At 51.9% G+C, this 21,768-nt stretch overlaps 1 protein-coding gene across 1 annotated transcript; it reads right to left on the bottom strand.

Moving 5' to 3' along the window:
- Nucleotides 1-3,612: 3,612 nt before the first annotated feature.
- Nucleotides 3,613-19,111, bottom strand: ADCK2 (aarF domain containing kinase 2; the record flags this gene model as incomplete). Its single annotated transcript, XM_079711293.1, has 8 exons — nucleotides 3,613-4,022; nucleotides 7,418-7,471; nucleotides 8,311-8,439; nucleotides 9,811-10,062; nucleotides 12,953-13,048; nucleotides 14,053-14,181; nucleotides 16,326-16,472; nucleotides 18,179-19,111. 8 exons carry the CDS (start codon nucleotides 19,109-19,111, stop codon nucleotides 3,882-3,884), a joined length of 1,881 nt encoding a protein of 626 aa, XP_079567419.1. The 3' UTR covers nucleotides 3,613-3,881.
- Between the last annotated feature and the right edge of the window lie 2,657 nt (nucleotides 19,112-21,768).

The raw sequence follows: 21,768 nt of genomic DNA, 5'->3' as shown, positions 1-21,768 counted from the left end.
GATATGGGCCTCCATGTGCCCTGTAACTGGAAACCCCTCTCCCTGGAGAGAGGCTTACATAAAGCTATGATTACTATGATGCCCTTCTGAAGAACTTATTGACTGACCTCTGGCCCTGTAGGACTCATCCCCCGCACACCCTGCCTTTTCCTGCCCTCCTAACTTCTAAGTATATAAATTATAGGAAAGAATTTACTATTTTCTGGGTGCAAGTTGACTTCCCAGCTGACATGCTTTCTCTAGGCTACCATTCACCGCTTACCCTTCCTAGTGACATATACAAATCACTAAGATAGGAAATTCACGAATTGGGAGGACAGGGCTTTCCATCCTTCCTAAGGGAGCTCTCTGCCCATATTATACAGCTGCCTGCCTTGCTCCCAGGAAAGAACAATGCTGTGATTCCTAGGCCACCAAAAAAGAAAAAAAAAAAAAAAAAGCACAGCGTAAACACACAAACAAAAAAGCAGAGAACTTGAGTCTGAAGATCTGGAGTTCAAACCTCAGCTCTGCCAACGATTAGCTCTATGAATTTGGACAAGTCACTTCTCCAAGCCTCAGTGCCCTTCATCAGCCATTTAACAGAGTACCTGGCCGACAGCGTGTGCTCAGAAATTTTTTATTGCTTTGTTAATACTTTCCTTTCCTGGCAGCAAAAGCTTTTCAGGTACACTAAAATTCATTTACCTTCCCCTTCTTGCTGAGTTACAAAATAAAAAGTTTTAACTTTAATGCTGGCTTGTATTTAAAGCAATATTGTTCTATAGACCATTTGTGGGGTCCTTAGCTCTAATGTTTTGCATCACAAATTCTGATTTTTTGCTATAAAAAGTTTAGGGTCCCAATCAGTAAACTATTTTGACTATGTAACAGCGACACATAGTTGTTTTGCAGACATGCTCTAAAAACTCCAAGGGCAAATATCCCTGACTGCCTTTTGCAGGTTGCATGACGACCCTCTTTTTGGTTCTCAGATAAGCACACTATTTGAATGGATGCATTTTAGAAGGTGAGGGAAAGGATGCCAAGCCCAGACACTGAGCTCTTAGCTTCGACATGCATCAGATTCAAACTGTGAGAACAGACTCTAAATGGCCCAACATTATAGCATCTAACCCCAAATCAGAAATCTGTCCCATAGCTAGAAATAGAGAACACTGCAGGGGGATGAGGAAGGAAAAAAAAAAACTTGTTTACACAACTTCATGTTTATTTAATTTTCTACTTTTTTTTTTTTTGGTTTTTGGTTTTTGGTTTTTGGTTTTGGGGCGGGGGGGCTTTTTTGGCCTTGCTGCAAGGCTTGTGGGTTCTCAGTTCCCTGACCAAGGATTGAACGTGGGCCACAGCAGTGAAAGCACCGAGTCCTAACCACTGACCGCCAGGGAATTCCTTAATTTTCTACTTTTAAAGGCTTGCTTGATCTCCCTTTCCCTATAAGCCTTGTAAAGAAGAAAGGAACTTATCTTTCCAGTGGTTTTAGTAACACAGAAATGAACCTTGTTCTTTCTACTTTAGTGGGATTGAGCTGTGATCTTCCTTCAGAGAGATGCCCTGCTGGCCACTTTATCAACTTATACCCAAGAAGCAGCCTTTTCTCCTTATGAAGATGAACGTATAAATCAAGTTTAGCATTTTAAAGATACTTATTTTAAAAATCAGCAAATTATCTGTATTAAAGCACAACCATTAACCATTTTTCTCCTCTTCAATCCAGCCTGTGTTTGTTTTCTGTTGCTGCTGTAATGGCTCCTGAGGAACTGAGGCCCTTGGTCCAACAGCCCACAAGAAACTACATGAGTGAGCTTGGCATCAAACACCCCAGTGGAGCCCCAAGATGCCTGCAGGCGTGCAAGACTAAGCAGAGGACCGGCTGAGCTGCACCCACATTTCTGACCTGTAGAGACTATGAGGTAACAAGTATAGTCGTATTAAACTGCTATATTTGGGGGTAGTTTGTATGCAGTGATAGATAACTAATACATGTCACAGTGGGTTGATGGAATCCATTGGCTTTAAAGGAAGGCTCAGTGGTGCTGGTGTTCGCTCAGGGAGACACCTGCTCTGTGTCAGTGGCCCCTTCTCTCGCCCCACAGTGTAAGTGTATGTGCCTTTGGCACAAGGGCTGAATGTCTGGCTGGCTTGCCCATGAGAAGGGAGCTGAACAGGGCTGCCTGGAGCCCCCCAGCACCTCACTACCTGATTCGAATGCCCTCCCCTCAAGACTTGGAAGGCACAAACAACATCTCCACCCCTCTGAAAAAAAAAACTGCGCCAAAGGAATCTGTCCAACTAAACCTTAGTTGTTCCCTAAAAGACAGAACCTTTATCCTTAAGAAGGAAAGAATGAAAGGATCTAGTCCTGTGGTCAGAGCAGGACTTTTAGAGAGCAGGGAGGCTTGAGCTTCCACTCACTGTCTAGAGCCGTGGTCTCCAAAACAAGCAGGAGAATCCACTGGAATGTGGGGAAAATATTATTTTTATCAAAAACAGGAAATTAAGCTTTACTGATATCCACTCTACAAGCTGACCCTGCGACCCTCAACGTCCATGTGGGCCAGACACACGTCAGACCAGCTTTGAGAGAATAGTCCGTAGATGAGCCCAGTGCAGAGGGCGGCAGTGGCCGCCACCCCTTCCTTCACTGCTGGAGTGTCACTAGGTGCTACCGTGGATTTCCAGTCCTGGTTAACAGGATGTACTTATTATATTATCTATATATTAATATTAACCGAAATTAACCCTGGGCAAATGCACAAGGGCCTGAACATTGCTCAAAAAACCCAGAATCTAAATGCTAATATGTGAGCGCAGGGGATCTTTAAGAAGAACGGCAGAGCTGATTCTGTTCCTATCTCTAGTATGTCACATTAACCATTAATCATTGTGTTTTTTTTCCTTTTACCTTATAATACAACTTAGCAAGAGGTTGGCAAAAAATATTTTAAATTGTCCAGAGGATAATTTGAGATACAGTGAAACTTGCCCTAAGTGAAGGCTGTGCCTCCACAGATTGGCTAGTGATGGTAGCACCTGTATAAAACTTATAAATTATATATGTGCATGTATATATAAGTATATGCAACTTTTTACCAATAGGGCACATAATCAAAACATTTGGGGGCTTCCCTGGTGGCGCAGTGGTTGAGAGTCCGCCTGCCGATGCAGGGGACACGGGTTCGTGCCCCGGTCCAGGAAGATCCCACATGCCATGGAGTGGCTGGGCCCCTGAGCCATGGCCGCCAAGCCTGCGCGTCCGGAGCCTGTGCTCCATAACGGGAGAGGCCACAACAGTGAGAGGCCCACGTACCGCACACACACACAAAAAAATTGAAACAAAACAAACAAAAAACACAAAATACTGTGGGGAATTCCCTGGCGGTCCAGTGGTTAGGATTCTGTGCTTTCACTGCCAAGGGCCCGGGTTCAGTCCCGGATCAGGGAACTAAGATCCCGCAAGCAGTGCACCGAAAAAACCAAAAAACAAAAAACATTTGGAAGCCATGGGTCTACAGGAGTCTATGACATTTTCTAACCTAGATATCAGAGTCTGGAAACAACCAGCAGGACCCACCTGATCCGGGAGTATAGAGGGTTAAGATGAGAAGAGGGAAATACCAGAAAACAAAGTAAGTTTATTCGTCCTCCTTCAGAGAACATTGTCTCCCTGACACCAGGCCCAGCTTTCACGACTGAACTGAGAGGACCTTCTTTCCCTTTACTTCCCCAACTAACCCAAAGCTTTTAACACAGATGCTTGAAACCAAATCAGAGTGAAAAGCAGTGGCAGGTCTTCCACAATCCCAATTTTAGAATGTTCAAGCTGCTACAGGAGAGGCTGTTGGGAGTGGCCTCCAGTTGAGATGAAGCACCCACTGCTGCAGTCAGGGGGAGGTCGCTAGTCCTTGCAGAAGGAAGGGCTTTGCTGCCTCCAGGATGTCCAGGTTAGGGTCCAGTGAGCGGCCAAGCCCCTCCAACACCATGATGGCAAACACAATTGAGGCAAAGTTGCTTTCAAGCTTTACCTGAAACAGAAAAACAGTGGTTCTTTCCAAAGCCCATTGATATACAGAGTGTCCTGGGTAACATGTCACCGTCCACTCCCGGCCTCGTCTACCTGCCCATGTGATTTTTATCATCTACCTAACATTCTTTTCCCTACCCAGTCATTTTTCCCACCATCTGATCTACTCACCCAACCCCCGACCTACTAGAAATATTAAGGAAAATATAGGGGATGCAGTGTGTACAGCTCTTCTCTAGGGGAAGTGTGTAAGCGTGTGAATGACTTAAAAATACTAAAGTGAATAGTTTACAGCTACACCGGGAACCAGAAATCTAAATAAGTGTCATTCTTCAAAATCCACAGTAGTCTTTTTGAGACTAAGCACAACCGGCTTTGCTCAAATACAGCAGAGTTTCTTCCCCTTTGGAGCCAGGTTAATAGTAATAACAATTTACGAGGATTACCCAATTAATTCTCAAAAGTACTCTCATTATCTCCATTCAGTAGATAAGGAAGCTAAGGCTCAGGGTGGCTCAGGTGGTGACTTGCTCAAGGCCTCTAGGTGAGGAAGAGTAGAGCCAGGATTTAAACCTAGAACAAGAATCTCTTTTCAGGCGGACAGAAGGTCAGGCAATGGAAGGTTGACTCATGGGGAAATAATCTTTGTTAAAAGTAAAGGGGGGCTTCCCTGGTGGCGCAGTGGTTGAGAGTCCGCCTGCCGATGCAGGGGACACGGGTTTGAGCCCTGGTCTGGGAAGATCCCACATGCCGTGGAGCAACTAAGCCCGTGCATCACAACTACTGAGCCTGCACTCTTGAGCCCGCGAGCCACAGCTACTGAAGACCGTGCGCCGAGAGCCCGTGCTCCGCAACAAGAGAAGCCACCGCAGTGCGAAGCCCGCACACCACAGCAAAGAGTAGCCCCTGCTCGCCGCAACTAAAAAGAAAGGCTGTGCACGGCAACGAAGACCCAATGCAGCCAAAAATAAATAAACAAATTAATTAATTAAAAAAAAAAAAGTAAAGGGGGCTTCCCTGGTGACGCGGTAGTTAAGAATCTGCCTGCCAATGCAGGGGACACGGGTTCGAGCCCTGGTCTGGGAAGATCCCACATGCCGCGGAGCAACAAAGCCTGTGAGCCACAACTACTGAGCCTGCGCGTCTGGAGCCTGTGCTCCGCAACGGGAGAGGCCGTGACAGTGAGAGGCCTGCGCACCGCGATGAAAAGTGGCCTCCTCTCTCCACAACTGGAGAAAGCCCTCGCACAGAAACAAAGACCCAACACAGCCAAAAATAAATAAATAAATTTATTAAAAATAAATAAATAAATAAATAAAGCCCGTGAGCCACAACTACTGAGCCCACATAACACAACTACTGAAGCCTGAGCGCTTAGAGCCCGTGCTCCGCAACAAGAGAAGCCTGCGCACCACAATGGAGAGTAGCCCCCTCGCCGCAAGTAGAGAAAGCCCGCACCAGCAACAAAGACCCAATGCAGCCATAAATAAATAAAATAAATATTTAAATATTTTAAAATAAATAAATAAATAAATAAGGGGTATTTGTCCCAGTTAAGGCCCAAAAACTTGTCTGGGGAGTCAGATGGCTGATCAGGAGAAAGCAGCATGTTACAAATGCACACTCATCGTGGGAATGTAAAATTGTGCAGGCTGTGGAAGACAGTATGGAGCTTCCCCAAAAAACTAAAAAAAAAAATCTGTAAATCAACTGTACTTCAATTTTTTTTTTTTTTTTTTTGCGGTACGTGGGACTCTCACTGCTGTGGCCTTTCCCGTTGCGGAGCACAGGCTCCGGACACGCACGCTCAGCGGCCATGGCTCACGGGCCCAGCCACTCCGCGGCATGTGGGATCTTCCCGGACCGGGGCACGAACCCGTGTCCCCTGCATCGGCAGGTGGACTCCCAACCACTGCACCACCAGGGAAGAACTGTACTTCAATTTAAAGGAAACGATGTGATCTAGCAATCCCACTTCTGCGTAGATATCCAAAAAGAATTGAAAGCAGGATCTCAAAGAGACATTCACACACCCGTGTTCATTGCAGCATTGTTCTTAGTAGCCAAGAGGTAGAAGTGGCCCAAATGTCCATCAAAGGATGAACGAATAAAGAAAATACAGTATATGCATACAATGGAATATTATTTAGTCTTTTAAAAAAAAGGCAATCCTATCACCTGCTACAAAGTGCATGAACCTCACGAACATTACATCAAGTGAAATAAGCTGGTCACAAAAGGACAAATACCATATGATTCTACTTATGTGAGAAATCTAGAGTCATCAAAATCATGGACACAGAAAGTGGAACAGTGGTTGTCAGGGGCTGGGGGGAGAGAAACGTGGGGAGCTTTTGTTCAGTAGATACAGAGTTTTAGTTTTGCAAGATGAGAAAATTCTAGAGCTCTAGAGATCTGTTACACAACTTTGTGAATGTGGTTGACACTGCTGAGCTGTGCACTTGGAGATGGATAGGGGTAAATTTTATATTATTTTTTTAACCACAATTTAAAATGTTTTGAATTGTTTTAAATTAAGTGCCTGGTGAAGCACTTGAATAGAGTGGCTGTACTCGATCGGCCCTCTCTCTGCTGTCCTGTCCTGAGAATCACAATGACAACAGCAAACATCTAAAGCACTGGTAACCGTTGTGTCCCACGCAGTGTGTGAGGAAGGCTGTGTGCCAGTGGGAGCACCGGAGGCCGAAGAACAAAGCAGCTGGGAGTGGGGCTCCGCAGTCGGGCTGCGGGCACGGGCACTACCATGGGGGCCACCTGGCCGGGGGTGAGTTGCTCGGTGCCGGCCTCGAGGAATATTGCGGGGATTAAATCAGGTACTAATAAATGTTACACAGCTAAATCAGGTGCGTAGAGGGGAGTCACGGCACACCGCTACCATTGTCACGGCCTCATCCGGCCCTCCCAGCGGCCCCGGGGAGACTTGGAGAGACTTAAGCAGGTTAGAGCTGCTTGGCGCAGAGCTGGCTGTGAGCCTCACCCTCCAGCTCCCTGTCCCGTGCAACTGAACTCCCAGGAGTGTGTATTCATTCCCGGTTCTCTCCAAGCCAGCCCCCTAGCAATGATTAAAGCTTTCCCCAATCCTAAGGTGATATTTAAGTCATTTTTAAAACGGAACCTGTCAAAAGTTTTGGAAAGCATAAAGTTTTCACCAAAAACCCCACCAATGTGGGATCACAACGTGACCAAGGAAAGATCTTGCCGGACGTCAAGAAACAGAAACAGCACCCTTCACCACAGGGATGGGTGCATGCAGCGTTTTCAAAAAACTAGATCTCACATAAGAAAAGTACCTGTCACCACCCTGAGGCCACCCGCCTTCCCCAGAGCCCTGCCCTCCTGCCTGACCAGAGGGCGAGCTCTCCACCCAGGCCTCACCTTGTGAGTCATCAGCAACTTAAAGACATTCGAGAGAAGGATGGAAACTTGAAGCTGGAAAACAGAATAAAGAGGCTGCAGAGGCTGCAGAGCCCCCGGGAACCCCTTCTCCCTTGCCGGCCCCGTCCCACGTCCACACACACGCACGCACACACACACACAGCAGTGAGCAGAAGCAGACTGCCTGACAAATCCCAGAAAGGACTGCACGCACACACGCCCAACTTCCACCTCACAGCTGAGTTCAAAGACCCCTCGGAAGGACCAGCCTGGAGGCCTCTGCCCCCGCGCTCCCGGCACACACACACATCACTTCGGAATAAATAAGACAGGCAGTGCCGGGGGCCCGCTGCCGCTCCCCACTGCCAGGGGGCCACCTCTTGTTCTGACTCGCTCCAGCTAGTGTGGACTTGGGAATGAACTTGGGAAGAAAACTCAGGTTTGTCAGAACTGTGTGCAGAATACCAAGTGGGCTCTGCTGCAGGTCTAAATGGAGGGCGTGAACACTCGGTATGTCCTCTGTCTGCTCAGGGGCCTCCGTCCTCCCTCGCCCCACCACCATGCTCCGCTGAGCTCCACGGAGATAAGGCAGCAGAACAGCTGACCCCCGGTCTGGGCGGGGCAGGTATGCAGCACTACATACGTCACCGTCCCAGCAGCCGCCCACGAGAGCCTGGTCAAGGAGCCACTCTTGAAAGCTGAGATTCCAGAGGGCCTCCTCACACCTCAAAGATGTGGGCAGAGGAAAAGCTTTGTTCTTTATCTGCCTTAAAACCCAAGCCCCTCAAGACCTCCCCCCATGAAGAGGTCTCCCTTAGACCTGTGGTTTGCTGTGTCCAAGGGCAAGGTCAGTAAACACCCCGAGGCCCCTGCCCCTGGAGTGGCCTGCTCACCTTTTCCAGCGTGATGGTGTTCTTCCTGGCCTGGGTCACCAGCCTGGCCATCTCAGCCTTAAATCCCTCCACATCCTTGCACTCACTGGCCCGGGCATGATGCAGGATGAGCTCAGCCACTCTTTGGCCCTGGAAGACGCAAAAGAAAAAAACTTGGTAGAGTCAAGAGGGCACAAAACTAGATGCTGTGCCCAAACTTCTTCATATCCTAGTTGTTTCCGCCTCAAATTTTCTACCACCCTGCTTTTGGCCACCCATCCTTTTTTAGCTTTACCTCCCCGCCCCGCCATACCTGGTAAATAGTCAAGGTCTTTTGCAGCTTGTCTTGGGCAGTGGGGCCCCACCTATGCTCAGCACAGTCAAGGAAAGGAGCTGCACTGTCTCCTTTGCCTCCAAGGCCCCCCAGGCCCAGCAGCAAAGCCAGTGCCTGCTACGCGGCACTGCCAACCAACCTGCCTGCCCCAGAGCCACCAGGACCTGCCGCCAGGCTGGACCAGCCACACCATCCTCGAGGGCGGTCTTCCCGCCCGAACAGAATTCCCTGCTCACGGCTGACCCGGCCTCTGTGCTCCAGCCGTCTCGCCCCTCCTCCACCCAGGAAGCCCCTGATCAAAGCCTCCATGGTCTCCCCAGCACCCACGCAGCCCTGGTGGTCACAGCCCAGGAGCCAAGCTCCTCCTTCTCGGCTGTGACCTTCTTCTTTTGCCCAAACCTGTGCAGAGGAGCACCTCCCACCCCCTCACCAGCCGCTGCACCTCAGTGTTGAACCTCGGCCCAGGAGATGCTTTCAAACTGGCTCAGGCTCAAGCCTCTGGTCTGCCCCCTCAGAAGCCTCCTAAGCAGGGGTTCCTCTGAATTTCGCCTTTCCTTCCAGCTTTCTCCTTCCCAAGGTCTTTCTTGCTGGAGACTTCACTGTCACCCTTGATGTGGCACTTTAGGTTGACTCACTAGAGGCTTCGCTGAGTCCCTTTTGCTAAATAATAATTCTCAACCACTGGAGCCCCTCAGAGGCACGGGGTGAGGGGTTAAAACCACTTATGTCCCCCGCCACCCGCCCCAATCACGTGTTTTCCCACACCTGGTGAATAAGTTCCCTGAGCTGCTGCTTCTCACCAGCCCCACCTTCTCGCAGCAAATGGCACAGACCAGGGCGGCTGTTATTCAGTCAAGAAGCTAGCGTTCCCAGGGCCCAGCTGCACACTTACTGAGGAAGGAAGAGAGACCACCAGAACAACAGCATTTGGGAAGGAGGCGTGTCTTCCCATCATTCCAAACCATGAGCCGCTCGAACAGGCCCGTTCTGACCACAGAGCCGTCAGCAGCTTCATTTTCCTGCTCCCCTTCCTTCTCCCCCCTTCTTCCCTCTGCTCCACCCATTTCCATCAGGAGCGTCCTTGGCAAACACAGGCATTTACAAGAATGACAAACGCTGAGGAGCCCCGAGTTTCCCAAGGGCCTAAAAAATTCAGCCCCAACTCCCGAGGGCCCAGCGGGTCTCACCTGCCCCATCACCACGGCCATGAAGACTGCCCGGAAGTTCCTCAGGTCGGCAGCCTGCAGCTCGGCCACAATGCCGGCGTCCAGAAGCACCAGGCACAGCGGGTACTGGGCAGGCGTCACAGCCACCGCCAGCGCGTCACAGACATCTACCTGCTGAGGCTGCGCCTCTTGGCTCTTGGGAAGACCGTCGGCGCCCTGGACCAGGATGTTCCCAGGGTGAAGGTCCGCATGGACAAAGTTGTCCACAAATATCTGGGAAGAGATCAGAGCTACTCTAGGCTAAGTCAACCTCACCATCCCATCACCACGAGGCCACACGTGGAAAAGCTTCCAGGGTGACGCGAGTTCCCGATGATGAATTACAAGGCAGAGAGGTGTGCGTTTATAAAGCCTCAGAGCTTGATATCATCGATTCAAAATTTGTACAGGGACAAGCCAGGTTGATGTTTTCAAGAGAAAATTTATTTTCAAAGTAAAGAGCATTAAAAATGATCATAGGGGGCTTCCCTGGTGGCGCAGTGGTTGAGAGTCCGCCTGCGGATGCAGGGGACGTGGGCTCGTGCCCCGGTCCGGGAAGATCCCACATGCCGCGGAGCAGCTGGGCCTGTGAGCCATGGCCGCTGAGCCTGCGCGTCCGGAGCCTGTGCTCCGCAACGGGAGAGGCCACAGCGGTGAGAGGCAGGCGTGCCGCAAAAAAAAAAAAAAAAAAAAAAAAAGATCATAAGGGAACATGATGAAAGACCAAACCGCAGTTCAAGAGACTTATTTTTACTCTATGAGTTGAGCAATTAATATTCAGATTAAAAATTATCTAGTCATTGTTGACAGATTTTCCCCAAACCTCTCAGTTCTTACAATTCATGTAACTTCCTTTCTTTAAAAATATTTCATAAATCAGACTTCGTCTCCATTACCTCCATCCGTCCACATAATGAAGTCTAACAGTGATTCTGACAGCGGTACTGGCACATGGAGTTGGGGAGGCTGGGAGAAATGGCTTTGAACCTGCTAAGCAGGAAAGAAAGCCCCAGGGACTGTGATGGAGGGAAAGTCAGACGTGACTTTGTGGAACAGGAATCTGCCTGCTGTGAAAGATCATAGAAACCACCAGCAATCCTTCTATGAGGGGAAGGAGAGACCCAGGGCAGAGGTACAGAACAGCTGCTGCTGGAGGGGCTCCTGGGGGACTCCTTCCTGCCAACACAGAGCCCTTCCTCCTACTGGATGCAGGCTGAAGACCCCATCCCTCATGGTGGTCATGGCAGCAGGTCACAGAGGGACCTTTCTAGTCCAGATCCTGGCTCTGCTGGAGGTAAGGGAGGCTGCTATCCTGGTGAAAATCCCAGGAACTGAGGAAGCCAGGGCCTGCACACCTGTAGGATACGGTCACCAAAGGCTAGCTGTCCCCCGACCCTGGGACAGAACCTCCTGGCACCTTGCTGTTAGCTGAGCCCCTAGGGTCCTTGATCCCACAAGCTGGAAGCCCCCCGTGATCTCCCGACTCCTGAGCGCTGCTCAGCACTGCTTCTCCCCTAGCTACTCCCCCCTGCACCCTCCCCTCTGGCCCACGGTGCGCCTCGGAGCCCTGTTACTGGGGACAAAGTCCTCTCCCCGCTGAGCTTCCACTGCGCTGACAGTGGAAACCCGGATCTCCGGCGAGAACCCCGCTTCTCCAGGAGCCCCTTGGGTGAGGGCTACCTATTCTCAATACCCACGCACCCCAGGGCTGGAGGTGAAGTCAGAGCCACTCAACCACCAGCCCCTGTCACCCTGAGCCCTCTGCAGGTGTCTGGCTTACAGCCTCCCGTGCTGTCTGCCTGCGCCACACCACCGTCCCGCTCGGCGCACCCATTCTCAGCTCCGCCCCACTTCTGCCACCTGCCTGGGCCTCACGGCTCCACCTTGGTTACCTGGTTTCTTTCCTCCTACTCTCTGACCACACGCCTGGTTCCTTCCTACCCCGATTCTGCACCCCCAGACCTGGGCACTCGTCCTCACTATGCATCCTAGACCAGCCGTCTCTGCCTCGACCACTCTCTTCTGTGCCAACCACCAGGAAGAGCTCAGACCCTCAACAATATCAGTATCTTTTTTTTTTTTTTACTTATTTATTATTTTTGGCTATGTTCGGTCTTTGTTGCTGTGCGTGGGCTTTCTCTAGTTGCAGCGAGCAGGGGCTACTCTTCGTTGTGGTGTGCGGGCTTCTCACTGCGGTGGCTTCTTGTTGCAGAGCACAGGCTCTAGAGCGCGTCAGCTTCAGTAGATGTGGCACGTGGGCTCAGTAGTTGTGGCTCGTGGGCTCTAGAGCACAGGCTCAGTAGTTGTGGCTCACGGGCTTAGTTGCTCCGTGGCATGTGGAATCTTCCCAGACGAGGGCTTGAACCCGTGTCCCCTGCATTGGCAGGCAGATTCTTAATCACTGCGCCACCAGGGAAGCCTGTGTATCTTCTTTCTTTGCTCCTACACGTGAGCTGCTAACAATGCTGGGTTCCTGCTGTTACTACTGGTGATGAAATAACTGATATTGCTTTGGGCTCACTGTAGCCTTTTTTGAGTGTCAACTCATTAATAATTATTGTCAGGCCATCCTCTCCAAGGAGACAGCTAGACTTCCTTCACATCCCAGAGGAGATGGCGCCACTTCCTGAACAAATCCTGGGGCTGGGACGGCCCATCCTAAGTGACCCTCGGGTACCCGTACTTAACCACTTAGCATTGCCTGTCTTCCCACTGAACGGGAATATTCCCTGAACACTGTTGTCATGTCTCTTTTGCTCACAACTGTAAATCCAGCACTTAATTCAGTGCCTGGCACATAGCAGGTGCTCAACAAATACTTGCTGAATGAATGAATGAAATAGCATGTAACACCCGAGGTTGTCTTTGGCTGTTTGTCTAAACTGTAGGCAAGTCGGGTGGGGCCTGGGTCTCCCTCCCCACTCTTGCACAGAGACACAGCGCATGACACGGAGAAAGTGCTCAACAGAAAGCTGCAGAAGAAGGCGCGTTTGGGTCAGCTCAGCTATCTCTAGAGCTGACCCTCTCCAGCCAGCAGCCGTTTGCTTGGCCGAGCAGGGTCCCCCGCCTCCCACACACAGTTCCACCGTGTGCCAGCTGAGCGCCCGCCCCGCCGTGAACTCACCATCTTCAGGAGCATGTTGATCCCCAGCCGCGCAATCTTCCTCTTCACGTCCCCGGGAATGCCTGCTTGCTGGTAACTAGACACAGGCACACTCTCCTGGGGGAAGATCGGGGAGAGAACAGCTTTAGCCTGCACAGCCCGCGACTGCCCCGCTCCTCATCTCCACGGGGACACAGCCGCACGGCCTTCCCACTGATTGGGAAGTGACCCGGAGAGGTTTTCCTTTCTTAGAGACCCTATGAATCTGTCACCCACAAGATAACTTTAACCTATTTACCCTTCCCTTCTACAACACGTATCAACAAGTCCCATAGGTTTACTAGGGAGGAAATCCCATGACTGCCACCCACAGGTAAGAGAGGCTTTGCTGTCAGGGTGAGCTTGTTTCTGGTCAAGAATCAGCCAATGGGGACATGAATGAGCTCTGTGACCTCACAGGAGGGAAAAGAAAAGGAAGAGAGAAGAAAGGGGAGCCAGTATGCCTTTCGCGTTTCGTATAGGTTAGTTATTTAATTGTCAAAGCAGCCTATTGAGATAGATCTTGTTATCCCTAATTAACAAATAAAAGAACTAAAGCCCAGAGAGTTTAAGTAACTTGCTCAAAGTCACACAGCTAGTAACAGTGGGTCATTCAGGTCACTCCTCTGGATCTCATCACCATCTTTACAAAGGAGACTGAACCAGGAGACAGCTAAGGCCATGACAGGAATACTTGTTGAGCACTTTCTCTGTGTTGAGCACTTTCGCTGTGCAGTCTCTGTGCAGAGGGCATTTTGCATTCAATGTGTCATTGACTCTTGGGACAACCCTACGAGACAGGAAGGGTTGCCTGCTGTTGTACAGGAGGGAACTAAAGCCAGCCAGCAAATCCAGTGGCAGAGCAGACTTCCAAATCCAGAAAGTCTGAGGCCAGGGCCTGGCTCTCAGCCACCTTGCTACACTGCCTTCCACCCTCAGGCACATCCAGACCCCTCTCAGTTTCACAGGCAGTAATCACATGCTCTCTTGGCTTTTGTCTTTTCCAACTCAGGCCTTCCTGTGAAGGGGAGACGACCTGACTATGAGTAAAAGGCGCGGCCAGGGGAAGCTCTCAGTCTTACTTCATACGTTTCCACCAAGACATCCCTGGTGACAAAGGGACGCAGAGGGGTGGGGAATTTGACAGAGTTCACATTCAGGAAGTTGCACTGGAAGTGTTCTAGATTCCGAGCTTCATAACGCAGGTCGATCTACAGGGAAATGGAGAGAAGAGGTGAGGGAAAGGGTAGTCTGGGCCCAGGGACAGCAAAACCTGAACCCCCCAAGAGCTAGCAAGTCCCGAGATTCACCTGCCTTCCCCACCTACTCTCCTGCAGAACTCCCAAGAAACTCGGGCTGCCCCAGAAGTCTCGAGCCCCATCCCTACCCCACGCCGTGAACTCCAAGCTGCAGACAGCAGACACGCTGGAGAACTTGTCTAAACTGAATTTACGTTCACCCTGCCCCCAGTCACCTGCGAGTCACTGCAGATTACACCTTCTCTCTCTTACCCTCCATACCCGTGGGAGACTCGGTGCCATCAACTCTGCAGCCCTCACCACTCTCAGTTCTGTTCCCCTTTTCCATCCCACTGTTCCCCCCACGGTGACTCAAAACCAGTCACCTGAACCCTAACAGAGGTGTCCTAGTTGGGCTCCCTGTCCCCCATCTTCCCTCTCTCCAATCCATGTGCTGGTGTCCCCACCCCACCCCACCTGCAGGACGGAGTCTGCATTCATTAGGATGACGTCCAAGGTGGGCCGTGGTTTGGCCCCTGCTTCTGTCTCCAGGTCCATCTCTCGGGGCGCCTCCTCCTTCCTCTACTGCCCCAAACTCCAGCTGCACCCAGTCTGCAGAGTGCCGGACATCTCAGCCTGCCAGATGCCTCCCCTCTCAGTGCCTTGCTTACTCCCCCTGACTGGAATGTTCTTCCCCCATTTGGGCCAACTGCAAACACTCCCCTTTCGCGAATCAGTGCAAGCCTAGGGAGCCTGGACTCTCAGGGTGGAATGACCACTTCCCCTCTTGAGCCTCAGCTGAACCTGACTGAACCTGTAGAGACTCCTGTTGTAACTCATGCTTTTTCTCCAAATATTTCACATCAGCCGTCCTCCTGCTACTATATTGTCCTTGAGGACAGGAAAACCTCACTTGTTTTCTTAGTTCACCAGCTTCTAACACAGTTCTTAATACATGTTACATGAATTTATAAATGAACATACACCCCCTACATACACCCAGACTCTAAGATTTCAAGGCTGGGAACGTGATTGGACCACTCAGAGCTACAGCTGCTAGGAAGAGTTGATTTTTGAGATAAATGGGGTGTGCTATAGAGGTCTGAGCTTCAAGTGATGAGATCCCATGATACCTATCAGACTTCTCAAAGGGGAACTGAGGCTCAGGTGGGTGGTAGAACTGAGAGTGATTAATGCCAAGATGGGTGTCAGAAAAGAAGTTATTTTTCTCTGTTTTAATTTTCTTTTATGATCAAAACTACACAACTCCATAGCATAAAGCAAAGCTTTCTAAATGTTAAAATGCATCCCTGGGGCTTAAAACCCTAAATCAGAGGACATAAATGAAGACTTGGTACACTGCTTCTGAAAGCCTGCCAATTTCTGTGCCAACCGCCAGGAAGCCAGCACAGATGCCTCCTCGGAGCCCTGAGAGCCTCCAGCATGTTTACCAAGTCTGGCTACTTAAACAGGTGTCCCAAGGGCCCTGGACAAGGAGGAAGTCCTTGTCTACTCATTAACCCCGGAAACAAAGCAAACCAAAGGCACAGTGTGTGACTTCGCTAATTCTTCTTCTCCTGCTGGAGTTTGGCCATTGATTGTGGCACAGATAATGCTTTATGTTCCACCAGACTCATTTCATTTCCATCCCAGACACTAAGGAAGACTGCCTTCCCCAAGCTCCCTCGTAGTTACACTGGGCCCGTGTGATTAAAGCTCTGACCTGTAGACTGGGAAGAAGTGATATATATCACTTCCAGACCTGGCGACAGAATCCTTTACATGACTCTCCGTGGTCTCTCTCCCCATTCCACACTGACCCCAGATGACAAATTTGGGAGGAAACTGGGTCCCTGAATAACATAGAGTAGAGCTCCCACTCACTCCCTCAGTTCACCTGCAAGGAGCTTCCATATAAGCAAAAAATAACATTGTTGCATTAAGTCACTGAGATTTGGATATTCTTTGTTATATCAGCTAGCATCACCTATCCTGACTAATATACTACATTAGCCACAATGCACTGGGGAAATACTCATCCATTCAGCATTTACTAACCAGCTGCTAATGGCAAAAACTGTTGTGTGCTATTTACAACTGAGGGAAAGAGAATTTACCTGTTGCACCATGAGCTTCTCAAATTCCTCCACAATCTCAGGCAAGCTGAGCCACTTGATTCCTGGCAAAAGTGCAAGGACTCGGCTGCCCATTTTCATCAGCATCAGGTCCATCTGCACCTGAGCAAGCAGGCCAGGGTGCAACACCTGCCAAAAAGAGGCACAGTGAGACAGGAGGGATCAATCAGGAGGGCACGTTCACCCCGTCAAAGGAGAGTCAGCAGGCTTCTCATCAGAGCAAAGGGGAAGCAGTCCCAACACCCAGGCTGCTCCTGCCTTCCTCCCTTTGTGTCTTCCTGAGGAGACTCAGAGGGCAGCTCCCCTGCACGGTACTCAGCTTTGCTGGGAAGAATAGGTGGGCTTCTCCTTCCAAATACATTTTAAGTTTAGACCAGTGACTCCTAAACATTAGTGAGCATAAAAGTCACCGTGGGTTGCTTGGTGAAAATGTGGACTCCCAGACCTCCTCCAAGACCTACTGAGTCAGGGACTTCCCTGGTGGTCTAGTGGTTAACACTCCACGCTCCCAAGGCAGGAGGCCCGGGTTCGATCCCTGATCAGGGAAATAGATCCCACATGCTGCAACTAAGACCCAGCACAGCCAAACAAATAAATAAATAAATATTTTTTAAAAAGACGTACTGAATCAGACTGGCTGGAAGGGGAGCTGGGAATCTGCATTTTACTGAGTGTACAGGTAGCTGAGTCAGGTGGTCCAAAGCCTGCAAAATACTGCTCTAGAGTCACAGAACTCCAGAGGTGGGATGGAAAGAGTTCAAACTCCAGTTCTGCAACCCATTTCCTGTAAGAAACTGGACAAGCTGCGCAACTTCTCTCAGCCTCCTGTTCTATCATTTAAAACATGAAGATAGGGGACTTCCCTGGTGGTCCAGTGGTTAAGACTCTATGCTTCCAATACAGGGGGGCGCCCGTTCGATCCCTGGTTAGCGAACCAAGATTCCACATGCTGCATGGAATGGCCAAAACAACAAACAAAAAAACCCCATGCAGATAATAGCCCCTACCTCCACCTCAAATCCTTTTAGGAATAAAGTGGAGTATAAATAAAGATATAAGAAAAACAAATGCCTATCTTGGGCATCTAATAAAGATTAAACAACGCATCTGACGTGACGGGCATGTTTCCTGGTATACAGCAGGCATCTACTCCTTTTGTATCCCACAGAGCAGAGGGAACCTTCGAGATATTTTGGACCAGTGTTTCCTAAATGTGCCTAATGATGAGAATCATTTGCAGCATTTATAAAAAGCCAGGCCCGGGCTCTTCCCTTGGAAAGTATAACTCAGTAGGTCTGAGTGAGGCACCCTTGGAAGGGTTTTATCTGAGGGGGTAAAAGAGAGCACCGGGGTATTTGCTACTAGCATCTGCCAGTTCTCCTGGGGACGTGCTCAACAGGGGTGGAAAGGTGTGGAGAGAAGAGTTGATGGAGCCCAGGAAGGGGTGATTGGAAATAGAGAAGGAAACCACTTCTGTAAAATGAACGCCACCCTCTTGGGCTCACCACAGCACACCTAACACAGTCTGTCTCGGATCTATCCTGACCCCAGAGCAGGAGGTCAGCTGAATGGTGGGTCCTCCACCCACAGCGGCAGCCAACTCCAAACCCTCTTCATTTTCCTCTTTCAGACCATTCTCATCACCACTCCTTCAAGCCAAGAAATCAAACAGCGTGCACATCATAGGCACTCAGATAATGGTCAAGCTAAAAGAAATCAATGGAAGGCAATGTGGGGTGACTTGCAAAGGGGGACTTCCTGATCTGGGCAGCTCCGTGGAGTTGGTGAGATCTTAGAGATGGGAAGGGCCTGGCTGCAAACATCAGAACACTTACTTTCACGGCCACGGGGATGAGGTGATCTGGCTGTGGTCCATGGGCGAGTCCTGAAGCCTGAGACAAGACTGCATTCGATCCAACCAGGTCAGCTTTAGGGAAGAGCAGCCCTTCTAGAAATGACTGGTCGGCAAGACTTCCTTGAGGCCTCCAGTCCTTCCCCAAGTGTCCAAGGAGCTCTCCCAACCCCCGGACTTTCCCAGCTTCCGAAGAAAGCTGCAGTCTGGAGGCTGTGGCCAGTCTCCGGATGCTGTCATTCTCCAGGAAGGCAGGATTGGCACGTGCTTTGTACACTTGGGCCACGCAGCCGGAACCCACAGGCTCCTGCTTCTCAAAGCAAAGGACCCTCCCCCAGTCCTCTCCGAAGGCCTGCCGTAGGAAGTGTTCAGTGTGGGTCCAAGGATGGGGCGTCACCTGGACGTGCAGCTTGGAGAACTGTGCACAGAAAGCCTCTGAGAAGAGATCACGTCGGGTGCTGGCCCACTGGCCGAGTTTGATGTACGTTGGACCGGAGGTCTCGGTGGCTTTCAGAAGCAGGTGGAGCCAGAGCCTGGAGACACTGGGAGCCAGGTAGGTAAGGGGGTAGAGTAGAAGGAGGGGGAAGAATTTCACCAAGAGCGCCCCCGCCCGGAGCCAGATCCGCAGGTGCAGGAGGAGGCAGCCTAGCCGCTGCTCCGGGGGGACCCTCTCCAGTGGCCCGTTTTCAGCCAGGTCACTCCAACTGGTCCTTTGCCGACACAAGCTCTCAGGGCCCCCCTTGCCAATGTCCTCAGAGGCTGAGATGAGTTTGGGCAAAGTGCCAAGCAGAAGCCAACAGAGTCTAGCCTTGCGACAGCACCCAGAGGGTCTCAGAAGGCCGAGGCCCTTTCTGAGCTCCAAGCCCCTTAGGTGCGACAAGCAGACCCTGACAGAGAAGCGCCAGGGGGTCACCATGCTCTCCCAGAGGTCGCGGTCCAGGCTGCCTGCCTCCACCTAAGGAGCACCCATCTTCGTTCCTTCTTTCCGCAAGGCTGGTCTGAGTCGGGGCCCCAGCTGAGTATTCCACTTGAAAGCGAGGCAGCTGTGAGACGCGGGGCGCTCAGACCTCGCCACGTGCGTGCAGCCTCTGCCGGGTCCTGCTGCGAGTCCTGCCTCCGCAGGGCCGCCCCGCCCCACGGGCCCGCAACCCTGCCCCACCTCCGTCGCAGGAGGGCTGGCCCATCCGTCCCCGCTCCCTCCCGGGTACCTCGCCTGGGCCTGAGGCCCGAGGGCTTTCAGAACTGAGCCCCGGAGGGACCAAGCCAGGCCCAGGTCGGGGACGTGACCCGCGCGAGGTGGCCGCGCGGGTGGAGACAGAGCCGGGCCGCCGCAGGGTCACCGCGCACGCCGGCCGGCGCGCGGAGGGGCTGCGCGGGGTGGGGCTGGGGGGACCATGCGGAGGGCCGCGGCGCCGAGAGCCCGGGTGGGGGTGAGGAAGGGCCAGGCGGGGCGAGGCGTGGAGGGCTGGGGCGGGGGGCGGGGGCAGTGCGGACGGCCGAGGACCCGGGCACCGAGTACGGTGTGGGGAGGAGTCGGGTGGGGTTGTAGAGAGCCGAGTCCCCGCGCGCGGTGGGGGTCCGGGCGCCAAGGGCGTGGAAGGGGCGCGGAGGGCCGAGGATCAGAGGGTCGGGGATCGGGGCGCCGAGGGTCGGGAATCGGAGGGTCGGGGATCGGGGCGCGGAGGGCCGGGGATCAGAGGGTCGGGGATCGGGGCGCCGAGGGCCGGGGATCGGGGCGCCGAGGGCCGGGGATCGGAGGGTGGGGGTGCCGAGGGCCGGGGATCGGGTGCCGAGGGCCAGGGATCAGAGGGTCGGGGATCGGGGTGCCGAGGGCCGGGGATCGGGCCGCGGAGGACCGGGAGTCCGCACGCGGAGGACCCGGGATCCGGGCGCAGAGGACCGGGGATCCGGACGCGGAGGCCGCGGGATCCGCACGCGGAGGCCGCGGGATCCGCACGCGGAGGCCGCGGGATCCGCGTCTTCCGGGACCGCCCGCCCGCAGGCTCGGGGACCGCCCCTTAAAGCCGACGCGAGCCGGACTGCGGCCGAGGCTCACCCGGCCCTCGCGTCTTGGAGTCCCAGAAATAGAATTAACCCAAAACGCCAACGCGCCTTCCATGCCCCTTTTCCCCGCTGCGCGTCTGTCTCTCCACTGACATCCTTAGCTTTCGTTACAAAGAGCGCGGAAACGAGGAAACGCTGGGCGAACTGAAAGCTGGTTCCTGAACACGGGTCTGGTTTTCAACTGAGCGAGAAGTGGTGGGGGGGTGGGGGTGGGGTGAGGGCGGGGGTTAGGAGCGTTGTCCTTGGACGGCTGGAGTCCCTGTCTGTCCCGATTTGGGGAACGTGTTTGGACCTTGGGGAGTGGCTCCGGAAAGAACATTCATTCATTCAACCGATACTTTTTTTTTTTTTTTTGCGGTACGCGGGCCTCTCACTGTTGTGGCCTCTCCCGTTGCAGAGCACAGGCTCCGGACGCGCAGGCTCAGCGGCCATGGCTCACGGGCCCAGCCGCTCCGCGGCATGTGGGATCCTCCTGGACCGGGGCACGAACCTGTGTCCCTTGCATCGGCAGGCGGACTCTCAACCACTGCGCCACCAGGGAAGCCCCAACCAGTACTTATTAAGCCCCAGTATTTCTTAAACTCAGTCCAGTATTAAGCCCCCAGATGGAAGGTATTTGGTGTGAGATTTTGGGAGAGTTTGTTTTTTTAACCTTGAAGAACCAAAGGAAGGTCAGCTACCTCTAGAGAGCAAAGGAGAGCAGAACAGAGCTTGGAAATCAGCCAACACAGCCAGGGAGGGCCCAGTGGTCTTATGCTCTGCGTTTTGGGGCTTAGGAGGCTGCCCTGTGCTGGGGTACCACAGTCACCTCTACATACATGACCCTTTATCTCCACGAGGGTGACAGGCTTCCACAGAAGTCTGCCAGGGCCTCACAAGTGGAAGGGCCCTGGGGAGGGAAACAAGGTCGTGGCCCATGCCTGCTCCTGGAAGTGTGACCGCCACTCACAGCCTAAGGAGTGCTGGAAACCTGGGAACTCCTGCACTGCTAACTAATAATCCATACCCCATTTCCGCAAGATGCGGCAGACCCTTTTAAAGTTCCCTAGACAGAAGTCATACCCACCACCACTGGTTTCAAATATGGCCAGCTATTAATTATGCCCTCCCAGCTTCCTCTGATTTTTTTATCCACTCTGTCCCAAAGGTGTAAAATATTCTTGTATGACTCTGATTCACCAAAGGGCTTATTGAGGACTTAATCTGAAACCAGAGTCTCTGGGTTCTAGCCCCCTAATTAAGAGGTAACCACATGAGTGGACACCTCTCTGTGCTGCAGGAGGATGGCCGAACAGGTGACCAAGTCGGTGCTGTTCGTGTGTCTGGGTTACCAAAGAAGACTTTTCCACATTTGATGATATGCTATGTATGGATGACAGCAACCTGAGAGATGTGAATAGAAAAAGTAATCAAGTTAAAAACTGCAGAGCGAAAATTGAACTACTTGGGGGCTATGATCCACAAAAGCAACTCATTATTGAATATCCCTATTATGACAACGATGCTGAC

The sequence above is a fragment of the Hyperoodon ampullatus genome (assembly GCF_949752795.1).
Source record: "Hyperoodon ampullatus genome assembly, chromosome: 9".
Lineage (NCBI taxonomy): Eukaryota > Metazoa > Chordata > Mammalia > Artiodactyla > Ziphiidae > Hyperoodon > Hyperoodon ampullatus.
The sequence above is the reverse complement of the archived record's forward strand: the minus strand, read 5'-3'. Positions and strand labels throughout refer to the sequence as shown.